The sequence below is a fragment of the Acomys minous genome (genome assembly GCF_964271855.1).
Source record: "Acomys minous genome assembly, chromosome: 4".
NCBI classification, from domain to species: Eukaryota; Metazoa; Chordata; class Mammalia; order Rodentia; family Muridae; genus Acomys; species Acomys minous.
The window spans coordinates 14,562,345-14,586,433 of record NC_140486.1 but is presented as its reverse complement, the minus strand read 5'-3'; the positions used below and the strand labels follow the sequence as shown (position 1 = coordinate 14,586,433).

General features: G+C 49.0%; 1 protein-coding gene across 5 annotated transcripts in view; it reads right to left on the bottom strand.

Moving 5' to 3' along the window:
• The window catches only part of MAPK4 (mitogen-activated protein kinase 4), a 138,620-nt gene that overhangs the window by 44,222 nt on the left and 70,309 nt on the right, over positions 1–24,089 (bottom strand). For all 5 annotated transcript variants that reach the window (XM_084781038.1, XM_084781036.1, XM_084781040.1 and 2 more), the window contains exon 2: positions 186–1,568. In XM_084781038.1, the coding sequence (XP_084637164.1) occupies positions 186–731 (546 nt within the window). In that variant the 5' untranslated portion in view covers positions 732–1,568. The remainder of the gene's footprint in view (positions 1–185; positions 1,569–24,089) is intronic.

Sequence of the window (24,089 nt, the reverse complement as noted above, 5' to 3'; positions counted from 1 at the left end):
GCTAAGAACCAGAACCCCCATCCCAACCCCCAACAACTTTTTAGGCCATGGATCTTTCTTGTACCTTCCTGCCCCCCCCCTCAACACAGTGACCAGTCTCCTGATTACACCCTGGGAACACTGTGTGCATCCTTGAGGATCCTACTGCTAGGGTCACACGCAGCAGCCTTTCCAGGTAAACATACCTTGTGTGAGTAATGCTGGTCCACGACTCTTGCCAAGCCAAAATCCCCAATCTTGAGCACAAGGTCCTCTGTGCTGATGAAAATGTTGGCTGGCTTCAGGTCCCTATGCAACACGTTGGCGGAGTGGATGTACTTGAGCCCACGGAGCAGCTGGTACATGAACAGCTTGGCGTGCTCCTCGGTCAGTGTGCCCTGCTCCAGCAGGCGAGCCAGGTCAGTCTCCATGTACTCTTGGACGATGTAGGCCACGCTGAACTTGAAGAGCTCGCCCTGCAGATCATTACCCTTGGGTCCTAGTACCTCATACACCTTGACAATGTTGTCATGGTCCAGGCGCCGGATAATTTTGATCTCTCGAAGTGCATGCTTCATGCTCCGGGCATCACTCAGAGCGATCTTCTTCACGGCTACCTTACGGCAAGCCCTGCTGTCCACAGCCGACAGCACCAGCCCGTTGACCCCAAAGCCTAGGGGTTGGAAGTCAATGAAGCGCCCACCAAGGTCATAACCGTAGACACTGGCAATGCAGTCGCCTTTCTCAGCCATTGTTGACTCAATGGTCTGGGGCCGGCTGTGGAATGCAGGGGCAGTCGGGAAAGGCCAAGTTCCAGCTGGTGGCTTCCTCGGCACACCTCATTCTGTCAAAGCTCACCGCTAAGGGATGCTTTTGGTCCTGGTGAAGTCACTGCTCCCAGCTGTCAAGGGGACAGGAAGGGCTGCAAGTCCTTGCTCACAGACCCGTTCAGTTGGATGCTGCAACGGTTCTTACCTGCACTGGGTGGGTTTGCTGCCAGTTCCTGTGCTTCAGGAACCCTCCTAGATGCTTAAAATGGTTCATGCCTCTTCCAGATCTGGCATTATTAGAAGGAAAAGCCAGTATCATTATCTTCTATCTCCTCAGATTTCAGAGTAAAATATGCAGTAACACTTCCACTTCTGAATCGTTCTGTCTGGCTCAAATGCAGGAGCTGCTTGCTGAGCTGTGTTGCTTTACTTAAGTGGGTCCAAAGCTTAATCGGATCACAGCCTCCCTCTGTGCTCTGAGCACTAAGAGGGATGCAGTTAATGGATTCTAGAAGCTTCTAGGGGCTTCTTCTCATTTCTGTCAGTTTATCTTCCATACAAGTTTTTATTTAGGTTCCAAAACCCCAACCAGACTGGCGAGGAAAGAGCTGGAAAAAGCCACGCTCCCTCATGAGCTCTGCAGTTGCACCTGCTGTCCCAAGTCCAAAAAGAACTCAGCTGCCAGATGAGGACCCTCCAGAGGCTTCCAATGGGGGCGCATCCTCTTTCACCCACTTATCCACGCCACCTCGACTGAGACTGCTCCGCTGGATATGGTACGGCCACAGGAATGTAGCATCTTTCAGACAGTCCCCTTTCCTGTCAAAGAAACAACGTTGGGTAAATTTCCACGCTCTGGCTTCCAACACCTTCCCACTTGCGTCTTTTGTTAACTAGCCCAAGTGTTATTTGATCTGTCCAGCCAGCTGAAACGCTGCTTGCTCAGGGGATTCCAGCTTTGCACTGCTCAGCCACCCTCATGCTGTGTGCAGCAGTGCCCTGGCAGAGGAGAAAGACTGCTTGATTTGATAAGCCCATCAGACGGTGTGCTTTTATGTCAGTGCCTGCTCCCCTAGGGCTAACATGTGCAGACTGGGGGGTGGGAGTCATTCCTTTTGACCTTTGCAAAATTAATCTGTTATGCTTTCCAGACACATAGGCATCAGCACTAGCTAGGAAGGGTGAGTCAAAAGGAGCTAGTTATAGATGAAAATGAGGGCTCAATTGTCTTGTTTTCCCCTGAGAGTCCCTTCCTGATTTTGCAAATGCCTTTGAATACTTTTAAGAGAAAACTTGCCTCTGACTTTGATTTAATAGCACCTGTATTCTTTGCTTTCCATATAGATGGCGGAAATATAAGAAAACTCTCCTGCCACTCACAGAAAAGGGGCTGCCTGCCCAAAGGCCAGTGCTATACCAGGGCTGGTGTGGCGAGCCCTATTCTTTTTATGTCAGAGACACTGGAGATCTAACTGCTCAAAGAAGTTGGCCACATCTGTATTTGGCCGATCCCCTCTGATGGCGGATAGCTCAAATTGCAGGTATACAATATTAGGTGGTAAGGGGGAAAGCCCTACATATCCTAGCCTGCTCAATTCAGAACCCTGAACTATGGCAACACGGCCACTTCAAGAGTGTGGCACGTTTCCCAAGGGTACAAAGTTCATGGTTGCTCAGGGATAGAACTTTGTATTCAGCATGGAGGGAAATCTGTCCAGGCTTCTTAATTCTTAATCCCTGCCTCATCTATCTTAACTCTCACCGCAGTGCAGAGCCCCACGTAAGTGCACGTTCCCATCCGAACTCTGTATGACTCTCCAAATAATAAATGACACAAAACAACCGTGAGCGGAGTGCTCTGAAATTAAGTGTGTGTGTGTGTGTGTGTGTGTGTGTGTGTGTGTGTGTGTGTATGTGTGTACGTGTCTGTGTGTGTGTGTATGTGTGTACGTGTCTGTGTGTGTGTGTATGTGTGTATGTGTCTGTGTGTGTATGGCATAGATGATGAAAAGAGTGAATAATCAGATCCCAACTGAGGGCTGTGCATGCGGGCACACGTCTGTGCTTGTGCAAGCCACAGGGCACTCCCAGGAGCCTTCTTCAATAGCTTCTCCACCATATTCTCTCAGACAAGGCAGCAAGCCCCTGGGAGCCCCCTGCCCCTGTTCCCCCAGCTTTGGGGTTACAGGCCCATAAATACATAAATGTTACATAAATGTGGGTTCTGGGGAGCTGAACTTAGGTTCACACACTTGTATGGCAAGCAGGTTGCTGAATAAGCCATCTCCTGAGTTGAGTCACTGCCCTCTGTCTTGGCCTCTTGAGGATTTCTTTCTCCAACCAGCCCCTCCCCACCACCCCCAGACAGGGTTTCTCTGTGTAGCCTTGGCTGTCCTGGACTTGCTTTGTAGACCAGGCTGGTCTCAAACTCATGGAGATCCGCCTGCCTCTGCCTCCCCAAGTGCTGGGATTATAGGCGTGTGCCACCTCTGCAGACTTCTGAACAAGGAAACTTGCCAAGGTTCCGGAGCACAGTAAGTGCTTAGCTCTACAGATGCCAGCCTGTTAGAGCTGCTGTCCAGCAGTTCCTCACTCCTGAATGAGACGGGCTGGCTCTTCTGACAGCCTGTCAGATTTACAGCAGCTCCCTCTGAAGCTTTTATTGGGTCCAGAGGCAAAACAATCACAGAATTAACATAACGTCAGACTGGAGAATAGTCTGAGTGACCAAGTCCCATTGTCCTTAACTACAGACAGTACTGTCCTCCTGGGCTCATGTGACTATGAGTCACTATTAGCCTTTATGGGGGTAGGGCCAGGTTTCTAAGTATCCTAATGAGCAACTCCATTAGTGACTGACGCATGCCCCCAGCCCAGTGTCCCCAAATGCTAAGAGCATGCCCTGTGAGGCTGCTTCTGGCCTAAGTTCTCATTTCACAGGTGAAGGCTTTGCGAACGCTAGCTTACTGGTGTCAGCATAGAGTGACACTTGGCTAAAGGAATACTTATCACTCGGTATGCAGATGCCTGAGCCACTTAAGGGACGGTGCTGAGATGCATACAGTGCCATGTCTATGTGCAGTGGAGTCCTGGACATCTAACTCGGGGACCTCAACCTTCATGCATACACACACACACACACACACACACACACACACACACACACACACACACTCACACACAGTCCTTGTCCTATCTTGACACCAGTAGCCAAGCCAGATGATTCCACCAGCGCTGTAGTTCCGTGTGTGAGCCTCCTTCGGACCCCAGTGGTATTACAGAGGGAGCTAATTGCATACATCTCTCTGTGAGGAGAGATGCCCACGCCTCCTCCCCTTTCCAGCTCCTGCTGGGCCATGAACAGGGATTGGAATGGCACAAAGGAGGAGTTGTTGGCAATCGGGGCTGCAATGCAGATAATCTGTGAATAATTAAGAAGGGCTTCATTTATTTTTAAATTCCTTCCTCTTCCTGCCCACTGTGGGAGGGACAGTCTTTCTTGGGCAGCCTGCCTCTTTCTCAGTGCTTAGCTAGAGGACGCAGGGAACATGTCACCTTGGGAAGGCACCACTCCAACAGCACCATCTTCCTCCTGGGTGTCTAAATGGACCCTGTCAACTCTGATCTGGATTCTTTGATTGTACCTTTCAGATCCCTTCTGGTCTGATGGGCGTGTCCCTATTTTCAGCACATTTCCCAGATGGTGGGCCATTTCTCCCTGGTGTTTTGGGAGTGCAACATGCTCAGTAGGCTCTTCTTACCATGATCCCTAATCATGCAGACAAAAATCCCTGCACCTCAACTTCAATCCTCTTAGCACCACCTGCCACTCCAACCCTACCTCTCAGAATTTCAACACCCTATGCAGGTGGCTTTCATCCAAGCATCCTGTTCCCACCTGAGTTTCCTGTCACTCATCTCTTCCCCCAAAATGCTTCGTTTTCTAAGTTTCTCTCTCTCTAGCTCCTCTGTAATACCTACTGAAAACCTGCTGCCTTCTCCCACAGGCAGCTGGCTATGAAGCACCCCCTCTAACTGGTCTCAGTTCACTTCTAGCACGCTATGCCAGCAAGCAGGGCTAGTCACCCCCAGAAGGGCAGATGACACTTAGATGTGTCCCTGGGCAGTGGAGTAGGTTCAGCTATGAAAACTGGTCATCTCTATGAGGAAGTGGCAGTTCAGAATCCAAACCAGATTTCAAGCCAAAGGACTTGGCATTCACAGTGTGAGACAGAAAGGTCAACCTATTCAGCTGTGCTCGGATGACAGGCAGCAGGACGAAAGCCCGTAGCTCCCCTGAGGGCAGCGCAGGCTCTCACAATCCCACAGCAAACACCGTGATTGTCACAGAAATAAAAACCCCTAGCCTAGGCCTTTCCGACAGTGGAACCCCAGCTTTCAACCGGTTTCTCTCGGACAGCTTTTCAGAACTCCGGTGAGTTATTCTCTCACTGTGTAGCTTCTTAACAGATGGAGGCAAGCCAGAGGTGAGGTGGTATGTGCCTCCTGTCCCTTTCTGGGATTCCTGGGGTTCTGGTTTACAAATTTGCTCTGGAAAAATCTAAATTTAGACTCCCCTCTCTGCCTGCTCAGCGCCTCCCAAACCTCACGCTGTTGACTTCAGCAGGAAGCAGTCTCCTGTGCTACACAGATATTTCACAACTATGGCCTCCTTCCTTCTCCCGAACACTCCCCAAAACCTGTAGTTAATTCTCAGATGGGGCTGAAGTTTCAGTTGAACAGTCTGTAGGCTGCACAATTTCAAGTGAAACCATGTATGCCACACTTGGGCCTGACTGACTCAAACATTCATGAGTGAAGATCAGCAAGCCATTTCTATGAAGAGCCAATATATATTATTTATTTATTTATTTATTTATTTATTTATTTATTTAGTGGCCAGCTTCCTCCTACGCAGGCCACTGTCACCTTCTGCATGTGAGTAGAAGGTACATCTTGTTGAGCCATGGAGAAAGCTATCCCTTCCCAGGGCTTCTCAGTCTCAGAACAATGGTGGGCATCTGAGTTCAGGTCACTGTCAGTAGGGCTCACTCTCTACTCCATGCCGACAATACTCTGCAGTGTCTCTAAACACTGACCATGACATCAAGTCAGCCCCACTGAGTTGCTGGTCTACTGGGAAGTTTCAACAGAGACAGGTTAGCACTGAAGAGGCCAGTGGGTGCCTGACTCAGTGTCTCCCATGGGGTGTCAGTCATGCTTTTTGACAAGGCTACAGTCACGTGGAGACTAGCTGGGTTAAAGTCTCTGCCATGTGATCTACATGGGTCCTACTCAGGATCAGCAGCTCCCTGCTTGTTTTGTGGGGCAATCATTATTACTGTGTATACGTGTGCATGATGTCATGTGACTGCTGGCACAATTGCGCCATGGTGCACATGTGCAGGCCAGACAGGGGACTCAGAAAGGGGACTCACTTCTCCCCTTCCACCTTTATGTGGAATCTGGAGATTGAACTCAGGTTGTCAGATCTGTCCAGCAAGTCCCTTTATCCACCGAGCTGTCTTACCAGCCCTGCCACTGAGGTTGATCTCTGCTGGCCCAACACACCACGTGAGAATGGTACTCCCTAGTCACAGGCCTCACACGGTTCCTAAAATCCTAGAGGGCAACTATACTTAAGCCCAAAGCCACTGACAACCCTGAGTCTAAACAGCTGTAATCTGTAGAAAAAAATGGACCCAGGGCGATCACAGCACCAACTCCTGAACAATAAGCTCTTTAAAAAGGCTTTCTGGAGTGGGGATCTGGGGAAAACCTTCCTCCCCAAGGAGCAAGAAACCCTACCTCCTGTGTGAGGACACAGGTGTAGAGGAATTGATGTTGATGTAGTGGGCAGCCATCTGAGATGATGTGCAGAAAAGCAGGAGGACCAAACCCAGCGTGTGAGATGTGGCAGAGGAGCAGTGGAGCTTTCTAACAGTTGTGAGTGGCTGAGCCACATCTATGGGTACCCAACTCCAGCTTTGTCAAGAGAGATGGCCAACCTTATGAATTCACTCTAATGGCAGACACTTAGTGTCCCTGGGACACAGCCAAGCTATCTGTCATTGACTGCTGTTCCCTTATCAAGTTTCCTTAAGAACATGCTCATGGGGATACTAAGAAAGGAGATGAAGAGCCCTGGTGTCCTTCTCTCTCCAAGTAGGAGTTAAGAATAAAGTCACAGAGAGTTTTAATAGACTATTTTGCATTAGGGACATCAGACCTGTGGTAGGGTCACTTCCATAAAAGAGCAAACCGGAGCCTACAGACTTATTTTTGTTGTTGTTGTTGTTGTTGTTGATGATGATGATGATGATGATGATGTTGGGTTTTTTGAAGACAGGGTCTCACTATGTAGCTCTGGCTGTCCTGGAACTCACTATGTAGACCAGGCTGGCTTTGAACTCACAGAGACCTACCTACCTTAGTCTCGAGTGCTAAGACTAACAGCGTGAGATACCAAGCCCTGCTTTACTTCTTTTTTTTAGAACATCGCATAACCATCCAGGAGAACAAAGACCTCCCAGGACTGTCAACACAATGAAAGAGTGGGGACAGAAGTGCTGGTTGTTTCATGGAAGGTCCAGTCCCAACCTGGGGGAAGCTAGAGAAAGGGACAATCTGAGTTCCCTTATACGAAGTGTGGGTGCTGGTCTCCATGGAAACAGAGCCAGCTGCCCACCCTGAGACTAGAAATATGGCTTTCAGGATATGTCAGGGAGGCGGGTTACATAGCAATGATTTAACTCTGACTTTGGATGACTCCCACATTTAACTTCTGTAGTTTAAAGGCAAAACTTCCTGTCTCCTCTCTACAAAGGAAGGAAGTCAAGAGGAGTAGAAACTGGGGGTTTCTTTCTTTGTGGACAGGGGAGGAGGGATGGCATGGGGTCTTGTTATATGGCCCAAGCTGTCCTTGAACTCATAACCTTCAGGCTTTGGCCTCTAGACTGCTGGGATTACAGTTACATGCTGCCATGCCCAGCTGAAGATGGCGGCTTCTTTCCAAGTCTAACAACAGCACACCGATCACTTTGGCAGCTAGCAGGTGAGGTCTGTTTATGGCCGGCTTGGTTGGGCTGGATTCTGGAGGGAAACCCAAGCATCCAGGTGTTCAGTTTCGGAAGGTAGAACCTGACTCTTTAACTGCCTGAGGACCCTACTGCCTTTCCTGAGTTGGGAGCTTCCTCTCTCTGAGCCTATACGCAGCACACAATCGTGGGAAGGCCCAGACTTTGCACTTGGCCTTTCCTACCAAACTCCGGGACCTTCAATCAGATCCTGTCCTGCTCACCCAGAGCCTAGGACAAGGATGCACAAGGGCTGTGTAACCACTGTCATGAGCTTCACCTTGGTTTTGATCAGAAAAGGCAAACACATCTATCCGTGTGCTCCTTTCACTCTGGTGCGTGCCGGTGGCAGACATTAACCGTCAATCCTTACTTTTCTGATGGGCCAGGAAAACCAGAATCTTTCTCAAACAGCACCCCTCTGGCAACACTTCTGCCCTTTGCTGGAGCTGGAGCTCAGACAGAGCTATGTACAACTATGACCCTGACTGTGTGCTCCCCTGACTGTGTGCTCCCCTGACTGTGTGCTACCCTGACTATATGCTCCCCTGGCTGTGTGCTCTGACTGTGTTCCCGTGACTGTGTGCTCCCCTGGCAGTGTGTTCTGCTGACTGTGTGCTCGCCTGACTGTGTGCTCCCTTGACTATGTGTTCCTCTGACTGTGTTCCCCTGACTATGTGTTCCCCTGACTGTGTGCTCCCCTGTGTGTTCCCCTGACTGTGTTCCCCTGACTATGTGTTCCCCTGACTGTGTGCTCCCCTGACTGTGTTCCCCTGACTGTGTGCTCCCATCACTGTGATACACCCCTTCTTTATTCCTGGGACCACATCTGTTTTGTTCCCAGACACCCCAGTTTAGCTCACCTAGCACTTACTAATGGCCTGTCAGGTACTAGGATGACCACATACCTTCCACAACGCTTGGCTTGATGTTTTCACATGAACAGAGGTGGTGGCACCACTGTCCCACTAAGGAGACGTCACAGCACAGCACCTGCCTGGCAAAGAGTGGGCTCTATGGAGGTGTCACCTACCACTTCTTGTCAAATTGAAGAGGGAAAAAATTGACTTTCTAAGGTCGTAATACAAAATAGCAGAGCCTGGGTCTCAGTAAAAGCCAGCATGTTCTGTCAGTGTGGGCCTTCTGCCAGACCGTCCGCCTCCACCTTTGTCACCTTTGAGTGCTGGCTCCCTTTTCTTGTTTCCTAGATCCTTGGAGGAGGATCTGTCCTCCTTGGCTGAGTCACTTGGGAACTGACACCCTTTCTAAGCTTGTCTCTAGCCTTGGGACTCCACTTCCCAGCCATACAAGCTGCTTTTCTTAAAAACAAAAACAAAAACAATACAAAAACAAAACCCCCAAAAAATCTTTTAGATTTTAGTTTATGTATATGGGCGTTTTGCCTATGTTTATGTATGTGCGCCACATATGTGCCCAGTGCTCTCAGAAGTCAAAAGGCAGCACGGGAGGCCCTGGAACTGAAATTACAAATGGCCATGAATTACCACGTGGGTACTGGGAACTGAGCCTGGGTCCTCTGCAAGAACAACAGGTGCTCTTACCCACAGAGCCATCCCCTCTGCCCCCTAAGATGCACGTCAGCCCACTGATCACATCCTTTTCTCTCTGCCTTATCCCCGTCCACATCCATGCCATCCCTGTTGCTAGGAAGCTTTCCCTTCTGCTTCACCTGGCTCTCCTCGTGCACTCCTTAACTCTGCGCTTTAACAGCCTCTCCTCCACGAGGCCTTCCCAGGTGGGTGTCTCTAGCCAGTCCCTCGCTGTGTCCCCATCATCCTCTGTCTGTTTCAGCTTTCATCTCTGGTGCTCGGTGCCGACTATGGGAGGGCAGCAGCTCCTCTGTCACTCCTCCTGTTCCTGGTGCTCAGTCTCTAATGAACTATCTCAGTAATGAAAATATTCGAGCAGGATAAATGCACATTCAGGGAAGCATCATGCCTCATGGTTAATTCGAGCATCCTTCCTTCCCACGGGGGATGCAAGCACACACGAGAATGTCCCAGGCCTTACCGGATTCACGTGCTGGACTGGGTCCCTTTAAGTGTCATAGACTTCTGACTCCCCACCAGTCACACTCACTGCCCAGTGAGTCACACTTACTACCCAGCTAATGCATGCACAAGGCTGCCTCTGCTCTTGCCCTGAGCCTAATCATTTACAGGGGTGGACTCAGAGGCCAAGGGAACTATTCCTAGAACAGAGGGAAGGGTTCCTTTCCCCAGCAATTGCATCTGCCCATCCACAAGCGACCAAAGCGGTGGCATTGTGACAGCTTGAACAAGGAAGCAGCAGTTCCTAGGCCATTCAGGGATGTCACAGGTGAGTAAATGTGGGGGCTGGGAGCCAGGAGGCCTGGGTTCTAGTACTGTGCTACCCGTGATCCCTCCACAGCAAAGGTCTCATCTCATCTCATAAAGGCCATCAGTGAACATACTTCCCCATGAAAAACAGACCAGTCAGGAGCAGCAAAGATCAGACCTCCCACGGTTACCCACCCCAGGCTCCATGGTCAGCGCTACCCTTTCTCATGACTTGGTCACATCATAACAACCACCCCTCCAATAAGGCTTTCATAAGGCCAAAGGTAAATAGCAGCCCTTAATCTACCGAGCCTTCCCTTCGTTTAGCCTCTTTCGGGAAGGGGGTGGAGGGAAGCTGAAGGGACGTTCAAGTTATGTTCCCTGCACCCTATATGCCTGGGGTGGGGCATATAGGAAGTAGTCTACCGGTGAGCCTGCCCACACTGGCTGTGTTCCCACGCACTGCACCATGCCACCACACACCCAACACCCACTCTCCTGCCATGCTCTGTGAGCATCTCCTCCATAGGAAAGATTTTTTAAATGAGAGAGTCAAAACCATGTGCCAGACAAAGCTGGTCAGAAGACGTGCACCTGTGCTCGTCATGGGTCTCTTGGGGGAGGTGTGATCCTTGAAAGGCGTTGCACACACCCAAGCCTCTTGGTCTTCATGGTCAGGATCCATCAGATAGGAGCCCCCAGAGGGAGAAAACAAGAGAACACAGATGAAGGAAAGGATTCAAGAGCCAGAAACAGAGCAGATGGCCTGGTGACCACACTTGCTTCCTAGGAGAAAGAGCTGAAGAAAAGTGTTCATGTGACTTTCCCACCAGCAGGCAGTTTTTTGTTTGTTTTTTTCCAGCTCACTTTGGTTTCACTTGGAGAAAGGTGCACATAAGTGCAGGGGATCCCTACTAATTAACAGTAGAAACGGAGGCCTCTCTCACAGCTGGGTGGGGAAACTGAGGCTCAGAGAAAAGAACAGACTCTCCCCAGGTGTTGTGTGTGTTTTCTCTGAGGAGACATGAACACTTGAACATCTATCTACTCACAGATGGAAGACCAAAGATACAAGTCCACCCAAGTCTGGATGGTGAACCAGAGGACAGTTGGTGACACAAAGACAGGTGCATCACCAAAAAAGACCAGCCTAGCCTGAGTGAGGGCACACCAAAGCTGCATCCCTAGAGAGCCCTACCCGGCTTGCACTCTGTTCTCCATGGCTGAGCAGTTGTTTGCTATTTATGTAATCCTGGAAAAGGTGCCCCGAAACTTTGAGGGCTTCCAAGTCTTAGGAGCCTCGCTCCAACCTCCAGGAGAGAATGCTCCAATTCTGAGGAAACAGCCATAGCACACCAGGTCACCAGAGTGGCAGGGACTCTGCACAGCTACCTGTCTGGACAGCAGCCCCATCCAGGGACCCCTTACCTTCAGATGGCCATAACTTGCATCTGGCACCTAGGGCTGGGCCAGGGTTTGATGGTTAAACCCAGCTCAACATCATTTAGTCTGAGGTGAGCAGCCTGGTAGGAAAAGACTTTTCTCCTCCCCTCAGGTATAACCAAGACAGTGAATTACTCAGGAGTATAGACGATAGTCTTTTTTTTTTTTTTAAATTTACTTCTTTTATGTGCATTGGTGTTTTTCTTGCATGTATGTCTGTGTGAGACTGTCAGATCTTGAAGTTATAGACAGTTGTGAGCTGCCATATGGGTGCTGGGAATTGAACCTGAACCCTCTGGAAGAACAGTCAGTGCTCTTAACCTCCATGCCATTTCTCTAGCTCCGAGTATAGAGTCTTATGCTACATACATCCACAGGAATCCACTCCCTCAGAGTGCTGGGGACACAAACCAGTGTGTGGGCCTAGTGTTAAAGAGGAACAGCACGGGGCGAGAGAACAGAGATCAGGGAGGACGGTCTGGGATTGAGAGGAGAGACTATGGAGGACTCACTTCCACACTCAGGACCCCCTTCCTGGGTCACTCAACTGCTGCTAGCACTGGTGCATGCCACCATCCTCGCCTCCCAGGAGTTTCTGCTGCACATTGATAAAGTGCTCATTGTGGAAGATGCTGGAACCTTGACATAGCTAGCAGCAACAGCAGCAGGATCCATGTGTCCTTAGTTTGAACAGTTCTCCTGGATCAGGGTCTGGGCTGCCCCCACATGATAGAGGGGGTTAGCTGGGACCACAGGATGGGACTGGTACCCAGGATCAGACTGCTGCCCCAGCTAGTGCAGAGGAAAGTCTGGCCAGCAGTGGGCAGGAAGGTGACACAGTAGAACATTCTTTTAATCTCTTCCTATCTACCTTTTCCAGGTAAATAACTTTGGGAGTTAATTGAGCCTTGACAACCAACCCGAGCCAGGCTGTCACATGAAGGCTCCACACATGAAGATGGATAGGTGCATAAGGCAGGGCAGAGGGTGGCCTGGGAAAGGTCATAGTCACCCCACCCTGTGTACAGACTCTACTTCCAAGCTGCCCTCATCAGTGCCATCCATGGGAGCAGGCGACTTGAGGCCTAAAGGAGAAGGCACAGCAGTGGGCTTCGGCATCGTGGCCAGAGCTGCCCCCAGAACATGCAGGGTGGGGTGGTGGTGCACAGCCAAGGAAGTGTGAGAAGTCACCTCTCCAGAGCTGGCCATGTTCCACCTTGAGCAAGCTGAGTACAGTGCTGCCCACTGGGGAATGAGGAGGCGACAGAGACCCAAGCGAGACTTCCGGGTTGAAAGAAGGCTGCTTTTAGAACCAGGGTTTATTTTACCGTTAAGAAAATATTTTTCTTTTTTGCCAGTGATGCAAATTGTTTCTAGTTCTGAAGGGGAAATTGAAAACTTGGATTACAGATGTGCGCAGACACAGAGGCTCACATCCCCCTGGCTCTAGGGGCCAAATGTCTCCCCCCCCCCCCCCCCCGTTTTCTTTGAGTGGGTAGTAAAAGTGCCTGGGAGCAAAGGCAGGACTGCCTTGGTCTCTGCACCTTGGGCAGTGGTTTTCAACCTTCCTAATGCTGTGACCCTTTAACACAGTTCCTCATGTTGTGGTGTCCCTCAACCATAAAATTATTTTCATTGGTACTTCGTAACTGTCATTTTGCTACCGTTATGATCGTAATGCAGATATTTTTGAAGACAGAAGTTTGCCAAAGGGGTTGTGTCCTACAGGTTGAGAGCCACTGGCCTGGAGCCTCTTTCAGTTTAGAATTCTACCTCTCTTGACCTCTGCACAAGGCCTGGGCTCTGTGGTCCCTCACAGGGCTTTGATCCCGGGAGCCACAGGGCAAGCCTATCTCTGTGTTGGGTCTGCATCTTGTCGCCATGGCAGCAACAGAGTGGAGAACATTCTGTTCTGCTTCCTTGTACTGGAAGCACCAGAATCAGTGGGATCCTTCAAGGAACAGGTTTAGAGCAAGCCCCATGGCTCTCTGCTGTCTCCCGCTGCCCTTTGCACCCCTCTTTCTTTCTGCCTTATTTCTAAACAGCGTCGGTTCTTCTCACTTTGCGACTGCCCTGTGTACCTCTCCACTGTAGAGGTTCAAGCCCGAGCTCCCCTCACAGCACCCCCATTGGACCTTCATCTGTGTTCCCCTAAACTTCAACTTCTCTGTGAACAGCCTGGTATGGCCCCATGGGTTGGAGTGATCGTCCCTGGTCCCCACATTCCTAAACCATGAAAGACCATTCACATATGTATGACTCTGCTTGGAGCTACTGTCACCTTCTCAGGGGAAATGACACCTTGAGAGCTAAGTCCTCCTTCTTGTTCACAACACACACACACACACACACACACACACACACACACACACACACGTGACAGCCACAGGCTTCTATCTCTCAGCTGGGTTTTCTTCCATTGGAATGAGGGTTCCGTGACAAGTGTTGTGGCCAGCTACACTCTACCCTGATGTCCCCAGCTGTGTATAGCTCTTGGTACTTTAACCGGTGATGGTGATGACTACATGCAAATGCACGGTAGGATTGGGGCTAGGACCCAAGGACGGAAAACCCCTGCAGGAAGGGGTCAGAGCAGCGGTGTTGTAGGTGCATCACTTAGAGTGTGTCATTGGACAGGGGAGCTATGGTCAGTACACAGGACAAGAGCCGGAAGCCAAAGGTGGCAGTGTGAGAGAGCAGCTGACGGTTGAGCAGCAATGGGATGGACTTAGAGATCACAACAGGACAGTGCCTAGGCGCTGAGGCAGAAGAATGGCCACCTGTGGGGTCGAGTGGGACAGAAGGGGAGTGTGGAGTGAGGGTGAGAGTGTGTGAGCGGCAGGTTGTGCAGGACCATGGGCCCAGAGCACAGAACACGAGTGTTGTGATCAGAGGAGATGGTCAGCAAGAGTCCAGGTAACTGTATGCTCTCTTGGGCATCACCTGCAAGCAGGATGTCAAACAGCACAGCTAAGAGTACTCAGTAAATCACACCTTGATTGCAGAGCCACCCTGGCCAGTTCCCTCTGCCTGTCAAACAGCACAGCTAAGAGTACTCAAGCAAACCACACCTAGAGTGCAGAGCCACCCTGGCCAGTTCCCTCTACCTGTCAAACAGCACAGCTAAGAGTACTCAAGCAAACCACACCTAGAGTGCAGAGCCACCCTGGCCAGTTCCCTCTGCCTGTCAAACAGCACAGCTAAGAGTACTCAAGTAAATCACACCTTGATTGCAGAGCCACCCTGGCCAGTTCCCTCTGCCTCTTTTCTTCTCCGGCTAGCAGATCACACACTGGCAAACTCGGGCTGTAGGTTCAGCTTGTTACCCAGACTGAAGACAACTGACTTCTCTACCTTCCTTCCTCAGGTGCAGCCATGGCACAAGGAACTACATGGTCTGTGTGGTTCACGAACCGTTTTGAGTAAGCCCTCCTCACAAGTTGCTCTGCTCAGCTCCTCTGGAGGTCTCAGTTGCTCTAGACCGCTCTTTTATTGTTCGGTAAGCCCACAGATAGCAATAAAAGTCAAATGAAAACTCATTTGCAAAGCAACTTTCCACTGTCCAAAGCACTCGCCCGTAGCGCTTATTTAATATTTAATATTTTCATACAATATTTATTTAGCAGCCCTGTGTCCCAGGCAGTGGGGATTCAGATGCCAATAAAGCAGGCACAGCCTCTAGCCCCGTGAAACTCACAGTTCAGAGGTGGAGAGGCCGATGTGACCGAAGGATTGGCGGGGGCTCAACTGTGATGCACGTCTGATCGGGAACCACACGGTGCTGAGAGTGGGAGTTACAGGAGGACCAATTACTTTGGGGGGAACAATGGCAGGCTCCCTGAAGAAGTGACATTTAAGCCGAGACTTGAAGAGTGAATCTGGGCTGTGAGGTGGGGCGCACTCGGGCCGGGATGTCAGCATTATGATCTCGAGAAGTCAGTCTGGTGCTGGAGGGGTGGAGAGACATGGTGGGGTGGATCTTGACAGCCAGAGGTGAATCCATGAAGGCAGGGAGATGGTCAGCCTGGGGTGAGAAGACCGACTGTTTGATTCTGCTTTAAAGGAGCCTGGACAAGAGGTAGCAACCTCCTCTGTCTTTTGCAAAGGGGGAGGTCTGATGCCTCAGGAAACTCTGGGAGCGAGGCTGTTGAAGGACCCCAGACAGTCCTTGCACAAGCCTACCCTCTATGGTTTCATCTTACGAATAGAGAAACTGAGGCCCAAGTCCACACAGCTGGAAAGGGGCAGAGAAGTCTGCAGGCATTTAACTACTAGACCCTAACCACTCAGCTACCGTATTTTTCGGACTATAAGATGCACCTGACCATAAGACGCACCCAGTTTTTAAAGCAGTATAACAAGAAAAACAGTAAAAACAGCAATTGGACCATAAGGTGCACCCTAATCCCCCCACACTTTGGGGGGGGGGCCGGGGGGTGAGTCTTATGGTCTGAAGAATATGTTAGTGAGTTTAATGCCCCCTGCCTCTAGGTGCTGTCCCACCAGTCAAGCTATGTTCTAAGTTACACATCCAACTTGTGAACAGTCAGTGCCCACGCCTTTGACATGAGACTGCCCTTCTCCCACTCCTCCCGCTTGGGAAACTTGAGACAACAATCAGATTTCAAACAGAGATAACCGGCTACCACAGCCACAGGCGAGGGGCTAGACATGGCGCATAATAAGCACACACAACCTGTCACAGACACTCATGTTCCCAGCTCTCCTCCAGTCCAGCAATACCATCTCTCCCAGGCTGGAGGGAGAGTGTGCTGCGAGAAAAATTTCTAGGGCCATTTTAAATTTAATTTAATTAATTTTTTAAAATCACATTGCTTTAACCCCTTACCTGCCTGCAGCTTCTCTTGAGCCGTGTCCACCTTCCATCACTCTGCTGTCCTGTTCTTTCCCAGCCTCCAGACCTCTCATCTCTTCCTTCCATACCATCCTCTCCCTGAGTTCACACCCTCTCCCCCAATTCCTCACCACATATTTGCTTGAGAAAGGCTATAGACAAGGACAGGAAGTAAGCATGGCAGAGGGTGCGAATGGCGGAAGCGAGCCTATGCCTGGTTCCAGGGTGTCTTCTGCTCTTTTCTTCCTCTGACATGCTCCCCTCCCCCGCCCGCATTCCTCCTTGTCAAACATGCCTACTATTCGCTTTGTCCTAAGCTTGGTAAGGTTTGAGTTCAACTGTCTACACTGACATGCCAGGGTCCTTCTCACAGAGGATCTATAATTTCCACTGAGGTTCTAACTATGGACATCTACATCCTGGTAACGAAATGTTGAGCATCACTTGGGCTATTTGGAGATGGCATTTCAGGCAACTTAAAAGATTATATCCTAGAGGCTGGAGAGATGGCTCAGAGGTTAAGAACACTGGCTGCTCTTCCAGAGGATCCTGGTTCAATTCCCAGCACCCACCTGGCAGGTCATAATGGTCTGTAACTCCAGTTCCAGGGTATCTGACACCTTCACACACACGCACACGCGCGCGCGCACACACACACACACACACAAACACACGCAAACAAAATGTCAATGCACATAAAAAATAAAAAGCAGTGGTGATGCATGCCTTTAGCCTGATCTTCAGAGTGAGTTCCAGGAAAGCCAGGACTACACAAAGAAACCCTGTCTCAAAACACACCAAAATTAAAATGAAATAATATATTCTATATGTATAAATATTTATATAAATATATAAATAAAACAAAATATATATATATTTCCTTTCCTATATTTCCTTTCTTCCTCCTACATGACCAACCATCAGCAGCTCTCCTGCCTCCCCCAACATACCCAGGTGTTGTTTCCAGAGGAGGCTGTCACCAAGGCAACCCATCATGGGGCAGGGGGGCAGCATTACTGACACTTTCGTGTTCTGCCTTCTTATTCCCTCTTTGCACCACACAGAAAGTTATCTAAGCAAAGTCTCCCCTTCAGTGTGCAGAAATTCCCAGTCTTGGAGTCAGGGTTTCTGAGCAGTGGCTCCAAAGGTTGAGATGCAGCACAGCTGGGCCTGGTCTGGCTGGTACCTGCTATGGCTGGTTGGGCACTGGTCTCCCCTCTACACAGAAACAGGGGTCTAATCAATATTAACTCTCAGCTGTGGAGGTGACCGGGAGGAAATGATCGCAGGGCGAGAGATTTCCACTCTCCAGAAGGGGAAAGTTCAGGGACTCGGGCCAAAGTGCAGTGTGGCCAGTCGAAACAGGACATCTGCAGGGGTGGGTGATGTTGTCAGGCCCCTGACACACAGCGGCCCAGGCTGAGCCCAATAAGATAGAGGGGCTAAGACAGCAGGATTACCGTCCTTTCCTTCCCCAACCACGGGCCTCTCTAAGGAGAAAAGCAGGCATCTCCTTCCTCCTCACGCTCCCACCATCATCTCTCTACACCCCAGGTGGAAGGCGGAAGGAGTTGGTCAGAGTTGTGGTGAGCGATAAGAGATTGGAGGATATTTAGAGATGTGACTTGAAGAATAAATTCAGGCCAGGCGTGGTGGCGCATGACTTTAATCCCAGCACTCGGGAGGCAGAGGCAGGCGGATCACTGTGAGTTCGAGGCCAGCCTGGTCTACAAAGCAACTCTAGGACAGCCAAGGCTACACAGAGAAACCCTGTCTCAAAAACAAACAAACAAACAAACAAACAAAAAAGAATAAATTAGGCTGGGCACCACTAATCTCAGCACTCAGGGAGGCATACCTCTGTGAGTTCGAGGCCAGCTTGGTCTACAAAGTGAGTCCAAGGCAATCAAAGCTACACAGAGAAACCCTGTGTCAAAAAACAAAAACAAAAACAAAAACAAAAACAAAAAAAACAACAACAACCCAAAACAAAACAAGAAAAAAAAAAAAAAGAAAGAAAGAAAGAAAGAAAGAAAGACCAGTGGCTAGGGAGATAAAATGCTTGCTAGGCAAGCCTGAGGAGCTAGGTTTGATCTTCTTTGTGGAAATCTGGGCATAGTGACACACACATGTAACTCCAGTGCTGAGGAGGCAGAAATCCTGACAGCGGGAGGAGGACTCTGACTGCGTGTCTGCGTTCAGGCCAGCGGCCATCATTCTGCAAGACTGTCCACAGCAAGTCTCGTAAGCGAGGAGAGAAGGTTAGGAACCCAAACTAAACAAGCTAAGCACCTGAGCGCAAACTGCCTCCCAGGGCAGTTGCTGTGACTTGAGCAAGGACCCAAATATGGTCCTTGGATGCCCGCTCTGCACACGTGAGCCATTTCTGGGAGCCCTGGGCTTCCAAGCGGTCAACGCACAGCTGGCTGAGCCTGCTGGGCCTCCTGGCACAGTGGACGTGGGGTGAGACCTGAGAATCTGCATTCTCAAGCTCCTAGGTGAAGCCAATACCAATGCTCCAGGGACAGACTTTAAAAACTGCTGACTGAGGGGGCTTAAAGAAGGAAGGATGGATGATGAGACAGTGGGTTAAGACTTCCCTTCTCCCAAGACATAAATAACATAAAAGTCGAGCTGGGATCTTTCAGGTATATGCCCAGGTGTGGTAGAGCTGAGTCTTGCAGTAGCACTATTCTGAAGTATTTTTAAGTATGAGGATAAACATGTAATATTCCTGTTTGATTTGTAGATATGGAACTTCTGATGGATAAAAAACACAATGTTTTAGCTATACTTGTTATATCCCAGGTACTGTCTAAAGCATTTGAATATTAAAATTAAGTTTATTACAAAACTACTTCAGCTAACAGTCACAACATTAGACACTATCAAGTAGGAAATTGTAGATTTCTTCTGTGATTCTGATTTTAGCTGTTAAACATTGTAGAACTTGAGAACTTCCCAATATGGATTTAGGGGCTGTGGGTATTTAGATAATCTAGATAAATAGTTTTGTATCCATAAATGCAGAAAAATGACTTACAAACACCTCACTAAATAAACTATTTACTTCAAATTAAGAAACTTTTTTAAAAAAGGAGTAAGTAACTTGATAAAAGTTGTAGATCAAATGAATAAATTGTAAAGAAAAACTAACAATACAATCTGTATTCTGTGTTTCTGTTCACTTTGTTTTCTCCATGAAGATTTAAAAATAAATCTACCTCTGAATTTGCAAAAAAAAAAAAAAAAAAAAAAAAGTCGAGCTGGGGGTGTGGCTCAGTGGGTGGAGCTTTGGCTTAGTATGTCTAAGGCCCTGGGTTCCATCCCAGAAATACATACACATGCACGCAAATACGCAGACACTCACTCTCTCTCTCTCTCTCTCTCTCTCTCTCTCTCTCTCTCTCTCTCTCTCCTTTCTTGTCTCAAGAATGCAAAGACAGCTACCGAGGGTAGTGCAGGCCTTTTGTCTTACTGTGAAGGGTCAAGCTTGAAGCCGGTTACCAATGACCCCCATAGTCTCCTGCCTGGTATTAACCACAGGGGCCATCCAGGCTTGAACCACTGTTGAGTCTGAGCCCAACTACCATGTTCCCAGCTCGGCCAGACCACAGGCCAGTCGTTGAACTCCTTGTAAACAAAGGTAATTAAACAATAGGCACGCCTGTCTAGGGTGCTGCCCCAGATTTATATTTGGGGGTGAAGCTGCCCCTGAAGAAACTTGCTGTCTGCCTTGGTAAGCCTTGGCTTTAGGCAACTGGTATTTTATTTCACTTAGTATATCGGTGCAGACATTTTATAAAAGAAGACACAGGAAGCCAGCAGAACCCATATACCAGCCAAGTTTTTCCTAAGCCAGATTTAAAGCCAGTACTTTGTAGTTTAATTTAGAACGATCAATTGAGCAGTCACCCAAGCCCTATTTCTTAAAATTCCCTGGGGTAGAATTCCTCAGTGTTGGTGCTTAGTATGTAGGTTGCGTCTCAGTCTTCATGTAAATTTTCTCTTCCCAAATATTCAATAATATGTTTCTGCTGACAGGCAACAGCAGCCATACAGTGAAGAAAACAATTAGCAAATTCACTAATTAGGATTCTCCTTGCACTTCTTCTACACTGGTTACTATTTGGTTATTATAATTATAAGTCCCTTGCCTTTTACTAAAACCACTAATGGTCTTCAGTACGTACTGATACAATTGCAGAGCCAAACATATTTTGTTTTGCATATAGTAAATGAATTTTGACATTGTGTTGTGTCTGGAGGGTCCTCAGATGTCACAGCTGAACAATTTAAAATAACAAAATCTTATTGGAAATAAACACTTACAGTGCAACAGATCCTGGACTATGTAACTAGCATAAACTCACCTTTAACCATTTAATTATAAAGTCAATCAACAAAAACAATGAACTTCATTCTTATGTAATAATGATCTAGATTATTTTTATACATTACTGAGAAAATCCTTATCCATAAAGATTAGGTTATGACAAGTGTCATAGCAATTTAAAAAAATTCACATTGAGAATCTCAAGTTATTTTTAAGCTAAAAGAGATGGCAGCATTAATGCTGAGGATAGCTAAAAATCAAATAAGCACATCAAAGGATCCAATTAAAAATTGAGATCATATGAGTGCTGTTTGAGAAATCACTTTTAAAAGAAGTGATATAATTCTTAAAGTTCAACTCTAATCTGTGGAACAAGGCATTTTTGAACAGCGGATGCAAACTACAGATCTTTAGGACTCTCTTCACAGATGGAAGATGGGCCCAAGAAAGACCAGTCCAGATCCCACTGGAGATTAGTGACAAGAGATTAGAACTGCCACCTCCCCGTGAGATGCCAGCCTACTTGGTGTGTTCAGATTTCAGATCTGGAGAGTAAAATCAAGAGGGAGACGGGGCGTGAGAGTGTGTGCAGGGGGGAGCGATAGGGGAGAGTGAAAAAGGGAGAGAGAAGAAAAGACGAACAAAAGAGAAAAGGGAAAGGAGAGAGAGAGAGAAAGGGGCCATGCTGGTAACGTTTGGCACAAGATGTCTTCAGGCCTTCAGGTGTGAGTGGAGTGTGGTTTGTGATTTTAGGTGTCGTGACAGGACTTCTCACTAAACCCCCTTCAGGGTGACTGTGTGCGTGTTCATGTGTGTGTGTGTGTGTGTGTGTGTGTGTGTGTGTGTGTGTGTGTGTGTGTACTGTCAAATAAGAAATTTAGGAAATGCTGTATACAGTGGTATATCCCAGTGCATTTTGGGTCGGAAGCTAGCCTGGGCTACACAGTGAGAGCCTGCCTCAAAACCATACTAAATCAAAGCTAGTTGAACATTCAGAGTTCAGCGTTTCTCATTTTCCCTCATTCTTCCCTTGACAAAACACTGTGCTCACAAAGCCACTCAAGGGACAGCCACGGAGCAGAGTCTCCTCAGAGTACAGACTGTGTGCGGGAAAGGGAGATGACAGATTCCTGTCTAGGAATTCAGTTTGTCTGGCTCAGGTTTAAAGGTTTCTGTTTCTCTGGTTCACTCCCATTGGCAGTCATGAAGCTTGGCATCAGCCCTGGGGGAATTACTTCCCTTTCCTCAAGGCTGCTCACTTTTACCCACAGGCCGGGCTGAGCTGCCTTCTTCATTCCTCAGGTTTCTGAAGCTGCGAGGGTCATTTCAGGTCTGGGCACCCGGGCACTCCTTCTGGAAGGAGGAGGAGGCAGCTGTTCCCTCTCTGGTCTATCTGGTTACTTCACAGCACTCCCAGATTGTGCCCTGGGCACCTTCCTCCCCTGTGAGGTCTACAGATGGACAGAGGGTCTCCTGCTGTTGTACCTGGGCAGGCTGTTCCGCATCTCAGAGCCTCAGCTTCGGTTTGGGAGAAAGTGGAAGCTGACTTCCGGGGTGGTGTAAAGGTTAAGGTCATGTGTCAGGGACTGTGTGTGGTGCTGGGTGTGTGCAGGCACCCAGGCAATGGCTGCTGCCTGTACTCTACACAGCCAGCGCACTGCTTGCTGCTGCTCTGCTCTTCCTTCCAGCCCTGGCTTTCTCTGAAAGGCTCCCCTCCTCCCCCTACCCGCCCCCCCCCCAGTGTCTTGTCACAGTCACAGCTCTCCAGGTAGTTCATTAAAGAATCCTAAGTCAGCGGTGCTCCCTTCTCCCAGTCTTCTGGCTCCTTCTGCATGGTTCACTTCTAACACGCTGTGACTGTGGGATGGCCTCCCAGAAAGGAAAGCAAAGCCTGGCAGTGAACCCAGAAACCTATGGGGTAGGCATGTAGCAGCACTCGGCTTCCCTGAGGCACCGGTTTGTTGCTATTTGTTACAAAAAGTGCTGATGTCTCCGTTAGCCAGCTGTAAGGGGGAAGAGTCCTATTGGGAGGGCAAATCCACTTTGGAAAACCAAGCTAACATCCTTAGGTAAATATGCCATGCAAGTCTGAAGGGCTGCAACGTATCATAATATTTTTCTAAGACTTCAAGGCATCCAATGTTAACTTGAGGACTGTAAACCATGCCATGAGCGACCTAAAATAAGGAAGGCCTTTTTTTTCCCCCCACTCTAGAAATAGCTGCCAAGCAGACAGATTCCACCCTATGTCACTCACGTGTTGCCAGCAGGGCCTGCATGCCCGCCCCCCACTGCCCAAGAATATAAGAAGGATAGGTATAAAGTTAGAGCTGGCAGAGGGAGGGGACACAAGATGCTCCTAAAACTGTATAAAAACCCTTTATCAGGACCTAACCATGTCTCCCAAGTCTCAGCCTAAAGCCCCCAGAACCTTACTGTGACTACATTTGGAGCCAAGAGAGCTAAAGAAGTAATGAAGACAAAGTGGGGTCGTTAGGGCAGATCCTAATCCAGCAGGCTAAGTGTCCTTCAAGAGGAGATACTATCACTGACAAGCAGCAGAGTAAAGGGATGGCCATGGGGGACCCAGAAAGACAGCTATATGTAAGTCAAGCTCAGGGCTGTGGAAACAACTACCATTGCTGGCTCAGACCTGTGAGGAAATAAATATATTTGTCCTCGGTTGCCCAGGCTATGACATTTTGCTATAGTGGTCATAGCAGGCTCTTCATTTTGATGTGGGATGTAGGAAACGGGCACATAGGAGCAGCCCGGCAGGCCACACAGTTAACTAGCAGAGCTGGCTCTCTGTCCTCCACTTAAGAGCGAGGGTTTGGCTCTTCTAGCACATCTCCATCCCTGTGTGTCAGCACTCTCTCTACAGCATCCGGGGACCACTGCGACTCCTTCCTGTCCTCTATCGTGGTCTCTTCAGCCTGTTTGTGGGAGCCCACCCTCCTACTCCACCTCCATCCCTAGGGGACTCTGCATATTGGTACAGACCCCAGGCATCCTACCACTTTCCGGGGGCCCTTATCAACCTTTTCTCCTAGCTCAACTCCATTCCTTTCTGTCACCCACTGACCCAAAGAAGCACTCAGTATTAGGGGCCCCAGAGCTACCATACCCTAGTACCAGGAGAAGGTAACAGAAACCAAAGAATGGAACACTCGCTCAACATAGATAAGACTAGGTAGCAACACCAAGAAACACCTCCAGCACCCCAGCTCCAGATGCCTAGATCTCAACACGAAAGCACAAACGTGAACACTCAAGATGCTGTGCCTCCTTGGGAAGCCAGCCAGTGTA